At 35.3% G+C, this 17752-nt stretch overlaps 1 protein-coding gene across 6 annotated transcripts in view; it reads left to right on the forward strand.

Moving 5' to 3' along the window:
* The first annotated feature begins 549 nt into the window (after positions 1-549).
* Positions 550-17752, forward strand: part of LOC134537111 (AP-1 complex subunit sigma-2) — a 54482-nt gene continuing 37279 nt past the window's right edge. For 2 of the 6 annotated variants that reach the window (XM_063377412.1, XM_063377417.1), the window contains exons 1-4: positions 562-658; positions 3417-3595; positions 4197-4305; positions 8801-8938. In XM_063377412.1, coding sequence (XP_063233482.1) covers positions 3417-3595; positions 4197-4305; positions 8801-8938 — 426 coding nt within the window. In that variant the 5' untranslated portion in view covers positions 562-658. Of the gene's footprint in view, positions 659-678; positions 959-1042; positions 1318-3416; positions 3596-4196; positions 4306-8800; positions 8939-17752 lie in introns of those variants that run through there. The other 4 variants (XM_063377415.1, XM_063377414.1, XM_063377416.1 and 1 more) reach the window with 4 other exon arrangements.

Here is a 17752-nt window from a genome sequence, read left to right on the forward strand (position 1 = left end):
GTGAACTTACTCAGCAGATGGTCTCTGCTCGCATTCCGAGCTCCCTGGTTAGGGATACCCAGTGTGCGTAACAGAGGCATCGATGGGCCAAGCGGTCTCGATGGTGAGAGGCATTTTGTTTTGTGTGTGACGATTTAAAGTCTATTAAATTTATTCAGAATATTTTTGCTACCTATCATAGAGATTATTTTGACTCACTGATACACTTTATATGTCCTACGGTGTTCATCTAAGAAAAGAAAATAGGTTATTGCTGCCACATGCATGCTACTTCTGTACAATCACACACCTAAAGAAATATATCTTCAAAAACGACTTTAAGCAGTTAGAAACATTACAATTATTGCAACCAAACATTGCACAAACTTTTCCAGCCATAATGAATAATTAAAACTGCAAAAAAAAAATTCTGAGAAAAACGTACATTTAAAATTGCCAAAATAAACTTTCTAAAATGTTGTAAAGTTGTAAAATAAGGTGTTGCCGGTAGAATGCACTGCGTTTATTCGGCGACTTTCTGTTATTGTTGTGCAACCCCACGAAGTATGAATACTTCGTATATTCAATGGATAAAAATGGCGTTCACTAAAATGGATAAATAACTATAATAAGGTCGCAGCTATTAACTGATAAATTTATTAGATTGAATCTTCTGAAGGTAATAGTGTTTTTTAATTGATTCAAACAATCATATAACCATTTATTTTATTATTCTTGTAGGATTGTAGTATAAATTAACTGATGCAGAGGTGCTACTGCGGGCAAACTGAGGTTCCGTTCAGGCGTATCTGTTGCGCAAAGTGGGGTAGTCGGTTTGCTAGGGTGGGTGCATAAGGCCTGTTGATCAATGGCATGGAAACGGAGACGGATTTTCCGGAACATTTCTCTGTCGCATCTCTGCTGCCTCCACAATGCACGAAAATGAAAAAAATGACAACCATTGGGATTGCATTTCAAGGTAACGAAATATTGATTTAATGAAAATATATATTATGCTTCAAGACCATAGCACGGGCAGAATTTATGTATATAATAAAAATAAACTCAAAATGTCAAAATAGAACACTAGATATGCTTGATCTTGAAACATTGTTTAATGTCATTAGAACATAAACAAACATGGCTACTGCTGCAGCAAGATACTCCGTTTCTATTGGTCCCACGTAGCAACGTAAACGGAATAGCTCAGGATTGCCGATCTAATCTGTACAGGTCCATCTGTCTGCGTGCTATTGTAGAAACTCTGATCCGTCTTAGTTTGTGAGATCCGTCTCCGTTTCATTATAGAACGAGCCTAAGAGAGCTGACTGGTGAGATGTAAGGAATGTAAATTATGACAATCATGTAATGGTTATGGAATATGCTGTTGCAAGCTGTGAATCCTTTCTAGAGGCAGAGGATATAGGCCTGACCTGGCCACATTTCCATAGTATTAACACTTCCACAACACAAAACTAGCACAGGGGCTTGGCTATAAGGAGTAGGGAGGAGGCTAGGAGGTGAAGCATTCACCTAGCCGTGCCACGCCCACATTGAGACCCAAAACATTGCATTGGTGCTATGTGTTTTGATATGTAACAACATGGTTTTGAATTAATTGTAATACAAATGCTTGTATATCCTATAATAGGTAGTGAGAATTAAATTATTTACACTTCATTAAAGATGCTTAAAATGTTCCTGTGGTTATTTATATCATTTTGCTTATGTACAGCATATTTTGGAGCAAAATATGAGGTGGTAGTGTTTGCCTCTTTTAGAGTATGAAGTTTTTTTAATATGTGTTTTGTTATCGTTTAACACAAATAAAGTTTTTTGTCAAACTATACAATAGTTTAAAAATTAACCAAAATTGTAAGCTTTTTCGAGGATTATTAATGTTAATGTTAAGTAAGTGTTTACGTAATGATGTTTTAAAATTACAATAATTTTATGGTTGCATATAGTTTGGCATGTTGAGCTGGGATGGGATATAGGAAGAAGTTGCTGAAATTAAAGAATACTTGTTATTGTACCTTTTTACAAATGTGTCTCCAAACATAGGTTTCGCTAGGTTGTAGTATGATATCAGGCTCTGTCTTTGTGCTGTATGCTCAAACTAAACCCATGTCTTGCACGTGAAAGAAGCATTCCTCAGTAGCATTAGCTTATTTATTTTAGTGTTGCTCGGGGGTTTCGCAAAATTTAAATTTTAAACCATATCACACTAAATAATTGTACGTAAATGACAACTGGTATCATTTTCAGTTTTCTTTAAAAATTACTTATGCATGCTGTTATAGTGCAAATGTGCTATAAGTCTGAAAGCATCTTAGGTAACTATACTTTAACTACAACTTTAAACGCAAATGGGGAAGTGGAGGTAAATATGTAGGAGAGAGGCACCACAAATAAAGATAAAGTGAACACGAACCATCCACACTATTTTAAAGTATTTTTAATGTAGCTATCCTAACTTATAAAGTGTTCACACAATTTCAAAGTAGGCTATGTTTAATGTTGCTAACTTAACCCAACCAACCTTTCACCTGATTTATCACTAGTTATTTAAAATGTAACTAACACAAACTATGAACTCGTGAAAAGGGTAATTATACGCAAACTACTGGAAATAACGAAATGCTGTTTTGCAGAATGATCATAAATAATGTAAGGAACTGAAACAAAAATTTTCAAATTTTTATTTTTTTATTTTCATGGTGCCCATTTACTCAGTAATTATCAAAGTAGAGAGTTACAAAAGCATTTTATGCACTGCAATGAATTGCTTGAATTTTAAGAAAACAGTCATGCAAAATTTCTACTTATGCAGTGAAAAATCATGCAATACTACAAGCTATAAGTAGTATCTCACACGTGACTTGTTTTGAACAATGTGCTTGCCAGTTTAAATGTAGGCCACACAAGGCTTAAGTAATCATACAGGCTGCAAGTGCCCTGGAATGGCAGGAGAAACCTACTTTAACCTGACTTGCTTCATACTTCTCTCAATCACTTCAGGTTAAAAATGAAAAGAACACAATATGCTAGCTGATGCTTTTCCATTTTTCCCTCCAAACTGCTCATATCCATTGTCTATTTAAAGACTCGCCCAACCTGTAAAAATATTTAACTGAGGTTATATATATAAAACTTAACTGATTTACGTATTTGAATAACAATAACAGACCTGCATTTACAATACATTATTTACTACGCAAATATGCGACATCTTCAATATTTTTGGTATCATTGGGGGCGTGGCACATCCTTCACGTATCCACCGTTAAGGCGCCTCCTCCCTCGTTCTTGCCTGGGTACAATAAAATCAATTTAACTGTCCTTTTTTATTTTTAATGGTCTGGTTATCACTAGGATCCGCGTGTTATAGTAATTCCAAACTCGGTGACTACGTGGTCTCTCGTCATGCCCTCCAGATGCAGTTCATGCTGCTGTTCAGCCGGCAGGGCAAGCTGCGTCTCCAGAAGTGGTACGTGGCTCACCCGGACAAGGTCAAGAAGAAGATAACACGCGAGCTGATCACGACCATATTGGCCCGCAAGCCGAAAATGAGCAGCTTCCTCGAGTGGAAGGACGTCAAAATAGTCTACAAGAGGTGGGTGCCCAGTCCTCAAAACTCCTTGGGGGTTTTCATTATTTTGCTTTCAGTGTCACTCTTAACTTTTATATCTCTGTTGAAAAGGAAGCGTTGATTATTTTGATAGTCCGTTGTAGCGTAAACTGTAAATGAAAGGCTTAAAGTTTGGTATTCATTAAATAAGACATTTTTATGACAGGCCTATCAAGAACCAAAAACCATTCCGGTTCCAGGGACAAGAGAACCTTACAGACTCATATATGATTTTAAATGTCATGTTCCTCTACCTTTTAAAGAAATTCTTGATTCCTGTTCAGATTCCCTCTTTGGTTTGTTTCCGTACATTCAATAATACTCAAGTCATATGGATTGATTTTGTTTTTTTCTATCGTACAAACGTCTGTATTATTATCCTACTTTTTATTTTAATAATTAATAAAGCATTTTTTTTATTGCAGCTCTCATCAATCTAACGTTAACATCCTGTCAGCTACATTTGTGGTATATAAACTTTAAAATACTGAATATTGTTTTATTAATTTTTCTTTTGAATGAACGTGTATAATATATTTTTCTGCTCATCTCAAGAGTGTTTTTGTAGCATATGTTTTCCTTGCAGATATGCGAGTCTGTATTTCTGCTGTGCTATCGAGCAGAATGACAACGAACTCTTAACTCTTGAGATAATTCATCGTTACGTGGAGCTGCTGGATAAATATTTTGGAAGTGTGAGTGGTTTTCATGCATATCAAAAAGTTTATTCTTCAAAATATTGATTTTGGTTTCAATATAGTGTTTATTGCACTGCTCACAATGACAGAAAATTGAGAAAATTATGGCACTTGGCCTGGGGGTTTATTCTAAGTTTCCAGCATTTTCTATCGGAACATTTCGCTATCGATTCCGACATATAGCTCTTTGGCCGATCGGCAACACACGGTTCCGAACGATCGTAATCGAAAGGTACTGAAATTGCTATTCTAAACGCGGTATCGTTACGAGGCCTAACTATCTCGGCAAAGTTCGGGTTACGATTTCCCCCTCTACAATTTTTCTGGCAGAGAAGATGAGATTTGAAAACTGCAACATAACAACAAAAAACACTTCATATTTCTAACAAATTTATAAATAAAAACACAGAGTTTATAAGACAATATACTTTCCAGATGTTTCAATGTTGATAAAAGTATTTATAAAAATCTTAAGTAATTTTAAAAGTGCTCGAGCAAGTGAAAACATGTTTATTTCTTAAATTATTTTTACGGGATATTTGGTGTGAAATGTTTAGAGTTGTTTGCACGTGGTCGGTCATTGTATTATTGAAATAATGGCTGCTCGGCGATCTCGTGTGAGTGAGAGGCAAATTAAAATGTTGGTTTATTTTATGGAGGAGCACCCCGAATTCTTGCGGAGAAAATTTTCATCGAATTTCACGACTGCAACAAAATACACACGCTGAGTTATTGTTGAAACTTTTGATATCTGAAACAGGCGAATAAATTATGAATATGTATTTTGGTAGTTGGGTTATTTTTCAATTTACTTGCATAAAATCTTCGTTATAATATTGTTATTATAGAAAGAACGTCTTTACATTCCCACTTAGTTATTATGTATCTGGAGCACTACTTACATTACGTAATTATTGTAACTTAAAGCGGTAACGATGGTAAGGACTCATCCGAAAGAAGGCAAAACTAAAAAAAAAGGGAATGCATTTCTTTTACTTATATACGTCAAATCAAATCATTCTATAAAACGGCATTGTGATAGGTAATTGGTTAGAAGTAGCTTCCATATGAAGAAATACTTTCGTGACTTTGAGGCGTATTCAAGTAGTTGGCCTAACAGTTACTAGATGGCAGGGATTGCGGAAGTGCGAGGCAGTAGCGCGCAGCGGCCGGTAGTACTACTGCAACACTTTATCGGAATTAAGTTTCGCGTCCATTACCGTTTCCTGAGTGGTAACAGTAATTACTGAAGATATTTGTACATGTATTATGGATCAATATTTTATACATAATAAATGTACAAATATCTTCAGTAATTACTGTTACCACTTGGGAAATGGTAATGGACGCGAAACTTAATTCCGATTAAGTGTTGTAGTAGTCCTATTCGCCGCAGCGCGCGCTACTGCCTCGCACACCCGCAAGCCCTGCTGCCCTCTCGTGACTGTTAGGCCAACTACTTGAATAGGGACCCAAAAACATACATATTCAATGCTACTGGGAAAAAATTTCCTTTTACAAAATATTAAACACAATTGACTCCTACGTAAAATATCGTAAATATAGATCACGCCCAAACATGTACTATTTTCGACCATGTATAACTATTTGTGTACACATAAATTGTGCATCCGCCATGATTTCAACTGGCTGCTAATTCCCGATCGGCAAAGGCTTTTCGACAGCAATTGTATACTCGAAACATACCAATCGTTGGCTTCCGAGAATCGAAAGGTTCCGAGTTGATGAAAGTAACTTAGAATACCATATTGTAGAAAGCTTCCGATAATCGTGGAATTACGATCGGGAACTCTTTTCCGAGAAACTTAGAATAAACCCCCTGGTACATTAGTTTTGTCCATTCCGTTTGTGTGGCCAGTTGTATTTTCTCTCTCTCTTTTTTTTTTATTGCTGTGGCATATTATGTTAAAAGTAATCAAATTTTTTACATGTGTTATTTGGGTAATACATAGTTTCAAATTATGACCATGTTTGTAGTAGAAAATGTATCACAAACAAGGCTTACAAATCCTGGGCACGAGGTCGCCATGATACCCAACTTTTTCGTGCTGGCGATTAACTTATGCCAAGTTACCAATTTATAACTACACCGTTATTTTGAAAATATCAGCCACTTTTGTAACAAAATCTTGTACATAAATGACTGGGTCAAAGAAACTGGGATGGTATTTAAATATATTATCAAATCAACTGTAATTACTGATATTGTACCAAGTTTCTATATAAGTGCTGTTTAGTACTTAAATCTTTAAATTAAATATACAAGTATAACAGCTCATCACAAAAGTATATCTATATTTTTTTTATCCTAGGCTCAAAGATTTTATAGAGACCTGATCATAAACCATTTACAGTTCTACATTAATGAAGGGAAACAGCAGTATATAGTGGTATGTGATATATTGTGGAATAAATATCAGACACTCAATATCAATAAGCATTTACACTTGCGAGTAAAAAGGGTTTTTACACGTATCGCAGGAGTTTGTTATCTCTCGGACACTAGGTCTCAGGTGGGTGAGCGTTTACACTTTAAAAAAGGTAGTGCAATATACATTGTGATACACTCATATGTATGCAACATTTAAAGTCAGGCATGTTCACATTGGTAATAGTAAAGTGTCAAGTAGATATTTCATGATATAATTATCCATTGTAAACTAGAGCTGTGCCGATCCGTATTGGCAGGTACCGATATTGCCGATATTTTGGTGTATCGGATCGTATTCAGGATTCACCAAAACGAGAAAAAAATTGCCGATACTGTATGATTTGCCCAGAAGCCCATATATTGTTATTGTTAAATGGTTTTACTTAATTATTTCGAGGATTTGTAATAAACTTTACCATAATTATTGCACGAATAGGTATGTAATAATTATTTAAAATTAGGTTTCATAATGAACTTCGCAACACGGTATAAGTTTCCCCGAATTACGTTTCCTTTTTCTTGTCATGTTTATTGTGCGACATAAAATGGCGATGTCTCGCAGTCCGTACACAAAGACCAGGCGCAGTAATAAAAACCGTAAATATACATCTAAGATAAAGTGTGTACAAAATACAAAATGCTTTGGCAGTTTTCTTAAAACATATTTCTGTTAGCTAACTTATCCCGAAAAATAAATTTTCACTCTACAATATTTGTTTTCACCAAAGCCAACTAATACGCAGTTTTATTGAAGTTATACTTCTAATGCGACTTCCAACAAGGTGGCGTTAAACGTTTAACGCTACCATGGAGAATAACGCTACCATGGAGAATTATTTGCATGCAATTAAAAACTATTTTTTAATGATGCCAAAGAAGTATAACTTCCCACGTGTGTACCTAAGTACACGCGCCCATTTTTTTTCTGTTTACGTTACATACAACAGGTCGGCCAGCAATAGTTTGAGAAGTTAGCGAGAGATAGCTCTCCCGTCGCTACATTAGGTAGTTTTTACGTTTCTAGGCAGATATCTCTCAAAGCGTAATCGATTGACCAAATTTCGATTTTCTTTTAGTGTACCGCTTGAATACGATACGTGTTTTGTTTATTAAAGGCACGGAACTGCTGAAAATTATTATTTATTGTGACGCCTGTAACTTTACGAGATACTTCGGCTTTACTATCCAAATACAAACAAATGCATCATTGAATTTTTTTTACTAGACTTTTTTTGTTTCGGTCATGCTAAAAGTCGGTAATTAACACACGTGCTTGTTATTTTTCTGTATGAGTGGTGTTCAGTCAGTACATTTTAATGGCTGAATAAAAAAAAAATATTTGTGAGAATACCATTTCGTTCATTTGGAAATACTTTACAGTTTTAGAAGACGATAATTCCAAAGCTAAATGTACAATTTGTGGTGTTTTAAGATCGAGAGGTAAGTTGTAAGCATTCTGTGTACATTTGCATATTGTAAAAAAAAAAATACATATTCAGACATTAAACACACAACAAATTGGCAACTCCTGTTATATTTTACATTTTTTTTTATTTTGATACAGGTGTAAGTAAAAATTGAAGGTTGGAGGTATGTACGTATATCATTTTTATATTAATAAAAATTTTAGCTATTGAAACATTCACAAAAATTAAAAAAAAAATTATACATAAATATTGAAATTATTTTATATTGTATCGGTCCGGGATCGGCCGATATTAAAAATTAATATCGGCATATCGGTAGATCGGTGTATCGGCAAAATTTGTAGACCGGCACAGCTCTAGTGTAAATATACCTTTAGTTATGGTCGTCTTCCATCAAGTCCCAGGTTCGATTCCCGGGGTAAGAGACAAATTTTTGGCAGTGGGGATAAATTTGTGGATGTTGCAGTGGGTCATTGGTTTTTCCCAGGGAATTCATCCTTCATTCCGTTCATGCTCCACTCTCGTCTGACTACACCTCAATGTCTAATGACCTGATGTTATTGAGAACAAAGCCATCGTTCATTCGTTCACTCGTGGATGTGGCGGGCGACAGGTGTGTGAGCTGGACATCATCTTCAACTTCGAGAAGGCGTACTTCATCCTGGACGAGCTGCTGCTGGGTGGCGAGATACAGGAAACCAGCAAGAAGAATGTGCTGAAGGCCATCGCTGCGCAGGACTTGCTGCAGGAGGTTAGTTTGGGCAACTCCGGCGTGGAGCTGTGACCCGTACATCTCACCAGTTGTCCTTCCCGCTTGCCACGTTTGTGTGTTGGCCGTGTCCCTAGTTCCTTGTGCTGTGGAAACCTCGTTAATACAAACTGCAGTTGGTTCATCTTCAAGTAAACATGTTTGACATCACCATACATAGTGTGCAGAGATTTAGAAGAAAAAAGCCACTTGATTTGAAAATTGCTCAAAATATTAGTGTGGTGTCTATTTACAAAAAGCATTTAAGAATTCACAGCGAGCAGATGAGTTGTCTTGTTTCCGTATTTTGTTTTTAAACTGTATTTTTGGAAGAGTGTAAATGGCTAAAACTAGTTTTTGTAGATAAATGTTTAGGCATCTCTACCACATAACATTATATTTACCACTCAAATCTCATAATTGTTCTATGCAAGACGTGAAGATTGCACACCACTCGACAGCCGTGCGCTTACAGGCAATACCACCCTGAAAGCAATAGGGAGCATCAAACTTTTCATCTTGCCTCAATAACTCAAATACACCTGTGACTAGGCAGCAACTTAAAATCTACTTTATGTATGCCTTCACCAGACAGAGAAAAATGCATCCGTCAATTCGGGGAGACTGTCAAATTGTCACAAACATGAATACTTAACTAATTCAGTGTGAGTCAGAATTTGGCCAACAAACTTTGAATGTTGGCTCATCACAAAGGAAATAGTTTATAAACATGTATGCAACTCATGGTATAAAGTGCATCCCATGGCTGGTTTACACATTTGATGTTAAAGCTGAAATTACTTTTTTGATTCCAAATACAGTAAATCTCATTATAACAGTCTTATAAAGCAAGAGATTTTGTTCTTTATACTGAAATTTTTTTAAACTGAATTATCCCAACGTACATATACTATTCCCATACTACAGAATGCAATGGCAAAACAAAATGGAACTATGTATGTACCTACCCTATAATCATAAATTATTTGAGCTGGATTATGCTACAGGGTTAGTGGTTTATTTTGAGAAAAAAACATTAAATAATGTCAATCTCTGTAAAAGAATATTCTTTTGCGGTTGGAACTGAGCGAAGATTGTTCATAATTAGTGGTGCACCGATATGACTTTACCGATTCGATTACCAATTATGAGAGCAATAATCGGCAGATACCGATTCAGTTACCGATTATAATGAACAAATTTTTTTGGTAAATATGTATTGTACGGATTAGCGCCAAAAAAATCGTACAAATATGAAATAACTTTCATTATATGCTATCTTACGTCCTCTTTTCAGAACCGCCTGCGGAGATAAAAAATTCCAATTACTTTTGGAGATATCAAATTTTTTAATATTCATTTTTTGGCAATTTTTTTAAAAAAAAATTTTAAAAATCCGAAAATACCTTTATTCTGTGCTCTTTAACTTCCTCTTTTCATTAAACCCGGCGGAGATCAGAAATTCCAAATACTTTAGGAGATATGGAATTTTTTAATTTTCATGTTGTGCACTGATGCGGCGTTCAGCGGGAAGCCTACGATTCACACATCTTTCTGGACATACCCGAATACTCACGTTGGCAAGCCTTCTTTTCTTAAAATTAGCAAAAAGTAATTAAAAATACTTTAAAACATTGTAGATGGTAGGTTATATTAGGTAAGTATAGCTACATTAAAAAAACTGTAAAATCATTTTATGGTTGCTTAGCAAATAACATTTTAATATGTAGCTATCCAGCGCTAGGAAACCGTTTACATGATTTTACAGTATTTTTAATGTAGCTATCCTAACCAAATCAACCATCCACAATGTTTTGAAGTATTTTTAATGTAGCTAACATAACCTAATTGACCATTAGTTTTCATGAGTTGCATATTTATTTACAATAAACAAAAAAAAAACCGAAGATGCACAATCGGGCGTTTGCCTCTCGTCTGTTGAAAGAAGGCTTGCCAACGTGAGTATTCGGGTATGTCCAGAAGGATGAGTGAATCGTAGGCTTCCCGCGTTCACCGTTGTTGCTTGTTTACAAGTATTATTATTTACCTGACCTAATCTACCTTTGTCCCGTTTTGTTAGGTCAGGTCAGTTACATTATAAATACTTAAAACTATACAAGTAAAATTAATTGATATTATTTTTAATTTCCGTTTATTTAGAAGTATTTATCATGTAACTAACCTTACCTAATGGAAAATTTCTGTTATTTAGGCATTCACGCGCACACGGCAAAATATAAAATGGCGTCTGTTGAATGATTACATAGGGCTTGTATTGCAAAATAAGAACGGCGATATCTCCAAAAGTAATTGGAATTTTTAATCTCCGCAGGCGGTTTTGAAAAGAGGACGTAAAAGAGCATATAATGAAAGTTATTTCATATTTGTACGATTTTTTTGGCGCTAATCCGTACAATACATATTTACCATTTTTTTAAGTGTAATAATGCACACAAAATTTTTTATTTCCATGTGAATTAAGGTAAAATTGAGAATACAGTTTTAATAAGAGTATACAAATATATAAAATACACTATTAAGTCATTGCAAAGTGTAAATTAAATTAACTTATATTTATATTTGTTATTGTACACAACTTGAACTACAGTCTAATAATTGTAATTTACAATGGGTAAGTTTTGTTGTGGAAAACTAACATTATTATCAACTATCACATAAGGTTGCATCGAGAAATTACAGTTTAACAATGTAAACATGTTGCTTTATTTTGTTCACTTGAGTTTATAGAAAAATGTTTCCACACTTCACTTTTTTTCTCTCTACTCGCCATCTCACTATAATTATATAAAAATGGCTCAAAACCAATTATAGCACATGTGATTTTATTTATGTTGACTGAATATATAAAAATACTTTTTTACTTTTCACGTCACATACAAATAACACAACAACGGATAATGTTACCAAAGACGTCTATAACGAGTTTGTAAAACGCAGTGATAAACTCTAGAAGGTATCGGGACCACGATTTTTAACCGCTTCTACGACTCGAAAAGATCGATTGTCATAGAATCCACTGCAACTGCTTGTGGTATTTTGATTGCGTGCCATCTATTTTACATCTCTGGCTATAGGTAATGAACAAGGCCACTAAACAAAAGACAGAACAAAAGACGAAACGTAAATAAACGTGTAGGAAAAATGTATTTTTTATTGTTAGAGGCAATGAGATTTATTAAACTTAACGAAATATCCGTAATCATGATATGATGGAGTTAGATGAATGTTGTATTATATACAAATATTACCGTATTTCGTCCTAAAATGTGCAAAAAAATATTACACGGTAAAAACCTACTTAATTACGCCGGGACGTAGATAATCGGCAAAGTAATCGTTAAGATAATCGCCGATTACGATTAATCGGTAAGTACCCATAATCGCCGATTACGATTCATAGGAATCGGCATCGGTGCACCACTATTCATAATCATACATCTTCACAATCTTCCCCCATTCTTTTATATTGTAGAGAGTGTAGAGGGTGCCAAACCAAACTGCTTGGCCACGTGTGATTTTTTTGTGCCTTTGTTTACTTCCTTTAAGATTTCCATTTTTTCCTTTAAAGAATACTGTTTTAGTTTTTTTTTTTATTTTCCATGATGATAAAAATTAAACTGAAACTTGGTTAGAAAAATAATAAATGCATAAATAAATACAGCACGTCACTGAAAATCACTGATGGCAACAAAATGTAAACAATCAATAATGGAAACGGAAACCGAACAGACCAAAGACTGAACGATATGTGCAGAAGATGAAACCGTTGAGTCGCTGATATTGCCAGTTTTAGCGGCATCTAGTTTTCCAGTGAGTTAACATTGTGTAAGTTTTTCATAAATGTTGCCGCTACGGAAAAGCCATTGGCCATATCTCGCCACAAATAAAATAAGTGAAGTGCGCACATCTAAACATACAGTTCCTACTACTAGTAGTGTATTTTTTAAGTCTATGGCCGTGAGTAAAAAAGCAGTTGGCCATATCTTGGGTAGAAAAAAAAAATAAAACAAATGCACATAAAACTTTGCAATGCCATTTTCAATGTAAATAGACAACAAAATAAAGCAGTTGAATGCTTGAATCATTGAAATTATGCCAAGAAAACGACAGTAAGCAAATATTTTGACGTATAGACTAAATATTTGATGAAGAAAACCGGTAAAATTCTTTCGTTGTAACGAAAATCTATTTCGTAAATTTGAAATATTTTAACCTTGTATGTGTACAGTCATTGGAAAGGAATTTCAAATCATTCATTAATGTGAAGTTCGTTATATCAGTATTTTACTGTAGTAGAGAAAGTTTTTGAGATGGAACACGGAGCATCTGGTTAATGTTTACTTGAACAAATTTGTTTGTAATAATTAGGGGTAAAACCAAGTCAGGAAAATGTATGGAAAATATGTAAGTGTTACATTATCCACAATGCTTACTCATCTTAAATACTTTCTCTTTTATTTACAATAAAAAATGTTCAGTTCCAATTTCAAAGGCATATACCAGCCCTGGGAAACACTAGATCTCGAGTATATAGGTAAATGTTTTCAATTTATTTTCTTGTAATGTACCTGTAGCCAAAATTTGTCAGTCGAATTCTGACACTATCTGTATAGATACACCAAATTCTCACCCTAATGTTCATAAACTTAACAAAGCATTTTTTTTTTCAGTGGCATGTCATTTTTAACGTTATCACATTCAATAGACTTTGAGTCGTGGAAATACTTGCCTTGATTTGTTACCAACTAGGCAGGGGGTTAACTGGTTATGTTTGCATTCGGTTATATAAATGTATGTTGTTTTTTTTTTAATGCTGATTTCAAAAATTTTCAGAAAGTCTGGATAGGACTTAGCAAAACCAGTGGTAGTCAAACCCATGGTTTGGTGATGATCCAGTAGTTAACATCTTTCTCATGAGAACCAGACTGCAGCTGCCAGGACTTTCTCATAGACCTGATTCATGTCAACTGTGGTTTTGGGAATTACTGAACGTACCTCTTGGACAAATTGGTTTGTGAATGAGTTTGTTCTTTGCAGCCTTTATTGTTCTGGCCAAACACGTTGTGTAATCATGTAGGTTTACTATGCACATGTCCTAAATGGGGTTAAAAAAAAAATGGACTGTTACTGTATTAACAGTTTTGTTGTGCTTGCTTCTGCTTCATTTGAAGGACAGTGAAAGTGCTTTGGGCAAATGAGGTTTTTGTATTGACGAGGTTTCATGTAGTTGTAACGTATATACTTCAAGTACAGGCCTCCCTCCAACCTATATGCACACACCTGTAATTATCTCTCATGTGGGGTGGGGGTCTACAGTTGAGCATTGAAATACTTTCTGATCTAAAGCTCGTGAGTTTTTTTTATGAAGGCACTCCTAATGTTTTGATATTTAGGGTGTTTGCATGTCACATTAGGCACAAAAAAAAGTCTCTAAATAAACAGTAATGGTGCGGCAAGTCATGAACCTTTAATTTCCAGAAGCCTTTTACTAACTTGCATTTTTTTTTCAACACTTCTCTTTAATCCATCTACACATTGAATATAAATAGTTGGACTCTGTCCTCTTAAATCATATAGAAATAATATCTGAAGATGTAGTAGTTTTATTTTTAAAATCTGTATGGTCCTGTGAATAGTAGACTTGTTTTGTATTACATTTGCTCATTAAAATTGATAAACTTTTGATATTAAATGTCAGAAAATGTTGTTAAGAGGTACTGAAAAAGACTTGAAATTGGTTCACTGATTATTTTTAAACACCCTGATATGGTTTTCAATCCCTTGTTTATAATTTACTGCATACTACACTCATTCCCAATATTTCCTTAGCTTCTCTATGTTTGCAATCAATGAAACATCACACACTTTTTGTTAGTTGAGGTTTAATAGTTCAGTCCCGATTCTCGACATAATATGTACTTGACAATAAATGAGCTCAGTTATTCTCGAACTCCAAGCTTACTGTAACGACTCCTATTTTACATTATTGACTCTAATTTATTTTATATTTAATACAAAATCTTGTATGTGTACTGGAAAAACACAATATTCATAGAAACAGGTGTTGAGAGGGAGTTCACAATCCTACCTTGATACTCTTTATTTTCCATTTGAAACAAGTTGTGAAAAGATTGTCTTTACATTATCAGGTTTTAAAAAATAACAACACAGAGTTTGAAGATCTTTTCTTTTTTTACTGATTAACACATTTAAATTTTGAAGACATTTATAAGTACTGAATAAAAGCTGAATAATATATGTATATAATAATTAGAACTTCTTAAGAACAGAGCCCCTTTTATGTGAATTTAATTTTTATTCATGTTTTACATTTTATATTTTTACTTTTAATTTTCAATCGTATCAAAATAGTTTCAGTGTCCACAGTCATTAGAATAAAAAATAAATAGGTTGTCACAACCCACGATCTCCCAGCTAGCAAATGGATTCGGCCTGGAGTTGGACATTCATAAACACTTGCATAAATAATTTGGGCACTGAAAATTAATTACGTTCCAGAATAAAATGTTCAATCATAATTAAGTACTGAATTAATTTCTGCAGGGACAATTGATAAAGTAGTTTTATTAATACTTGAAGATTCACAGTCAACGTGACAGCCGTTTTGCGCCCACGAAAGCCAGTAAATTTAGAGTATTCAAACTTTAGCACCTAACCTCCTCCCAGTCTTCAACAAAAAGAAACACCCACATCGACTGTTTACAGGTACCGAGGAATATTACTTTAAAAGACAGTTTGCACTAATGTCCTGTGGTTACTCACGGATTCAAGGTACTGCCGAAAGACTTGGTCCTTTGAAACAACGACTAAAAATGAACCTTAAAGTCTCGTTGTGGGCTTCATAGATGACCATGGTCAAAAATTTTAGTTTAAAAGTCCATTGATAAAAAAAAATGATCTTACATGGCGCCACCCGCACCACAGCCACAAAATTCTCTCTTCAACAACATAATTTTATAATGCGTGAGCCCTCGCCCGGCCGCGACCTACTCGGTACCTCGTCCAGATACGCAGCTGCATTTCCCCGACGGACACTGCAGGTGCATGCCTCTACAGCTAATCATAGCACAGCCCTTGAAACAACTATAGCAAGATACAAATTTCATGCAACTTGGAGCGAGGTGGCCAATATATAACTATCTCCCGTTACACGGTATTGAATTTGTCTTACAAAGTATTCAATGGTAGGCTTATAAAAATAAATGGTGTAACATATTTGTCATTGAGTGTTATTCTATGCATTTATATTACATGAAGAATATTTCCCTACACATTTTGCTATTTATGGAAACCAGTGTGCTATTTCGGATAAAACGAACATTTTTAGGAATGCATTAGTCGTGCTAAGTGAGGGATTGGTGTAACAGGTACCTGCTGTCACTAAGACTAAGATTCAAGCTTTCAAATAGTGGTTTTTACCCAAATATTTTTTTATGCATAATGACATTTGGCTGTGAATTTCTTATCAGAGTTCAAAGAATATTTCATATTTTACAGGGTTGGGCAAATAAAAAGTTATGTGTAGAATATTAAAATATTACATATTATATAAAAAACTATGACTATAATAATAATATGGAATGTGGATTTAATTAAACTTAAATAGTTATGCTTTGACGTTGTCGGGGGTCGCTGTCGGATGTTGAGCATAATAAGAGTGGGCGCTGCCGTACTCAGGGGCGTGGACTTGGCGGAGACTCTCGTCTCAGGGCGTGACGTCGCCTGTGTGGAAGCGTGACTTGTACCCCTTAGTGCAATTACCAAAACTCCCTTGATCTGGCCCGCTCTTAGCATCAGGCACTCTATAGTGATGATTATAGTGGGCTCTTATGACATCCTACACACTTTGAAACCTATGCCGGTGCACACGTGGTTGTACGAATGAGACATCCTCGGATCTAGTAGAAGTACTTTTATCAGCGCCATGTTACATTAGAGAAGGGGTGATTACACAATTATTTACGTAGTAAGCGGTGAAAAATGCCAACGGCAACACAACTGATTCAGGGGCTGACGAGGACACCACATGACCTGGCCTCAAAGTTATCTCTCGTCAAGTTTCAAAGGCTCAGTAGGAGCTTAAATAATTAGGTGGAGCAGTTTACCACCCAGAGTAGGCCTCGTGGATAAAAAGAAAAAGGTTTGAATATAATTACTAGCACGGATGTTGAACGATGAGTTACCAGCAGTGAATTCCTCCAAGGTGAGGTGGCTGCTTCCTCCCCTGCGCGGCAGTCTATGGAGACTGGGCTGTGTTGCGGGCGTCATGGCGGCAGGAAGCAGTGAAGCAGTGGCCTTACCGTTAGGTCGTTTAAAACAAAACAAAGTATTTAGATAAAAACAGAACAGTACCCTTAAAATTATAACATAGGTATTTTGGCCTCCCAAGCAAGTAATGTATTACATATTGAGATTGTAGCTCATACTTATTAAAAACATAAACCATCGCAATGTTTACGGTTCCTGACAAGACATGGGCACTTGGGGAATAAAAGAAAAAGGTTTAGATTTATTTATTATTATTTTCTATGGGAACTAGGCTCTGGCTCGAAGGCGCCCTTTTGTGGTGGCTGGTGCGTGCTAACACAACACACAAGCACACAAGCACATCGCTGATGGGCTCCGTGGGGCGCAGTCCCGGGCGAGGTCAGCATTATACTGTAATTAGATATTTTAAACTTCGCCGACTAACATTTATTTGCTACTCTTTTCTGTAGTCGTGTATAAATCCTCATTCATACTGGTGCTTATAAAGTTGTTCTGTTAAAAGTATAA

This window comes from Bacillus rossius, chromosome 11 (assembly GCF_032445375.1).
Source record: "Bacillus rossius redtenbacheri isolate Brsri chromosome 11, Brsri_v3, whole genome shotgun sequence".
In the NCBI taxonomy this organism is placed as follows: domain Eukaryota; kingdom Metazoa; phylum Arthropoda; class Insecta; order Phasmatodea; family Bacillidae; genus Bacillus; species Bacillus rossius.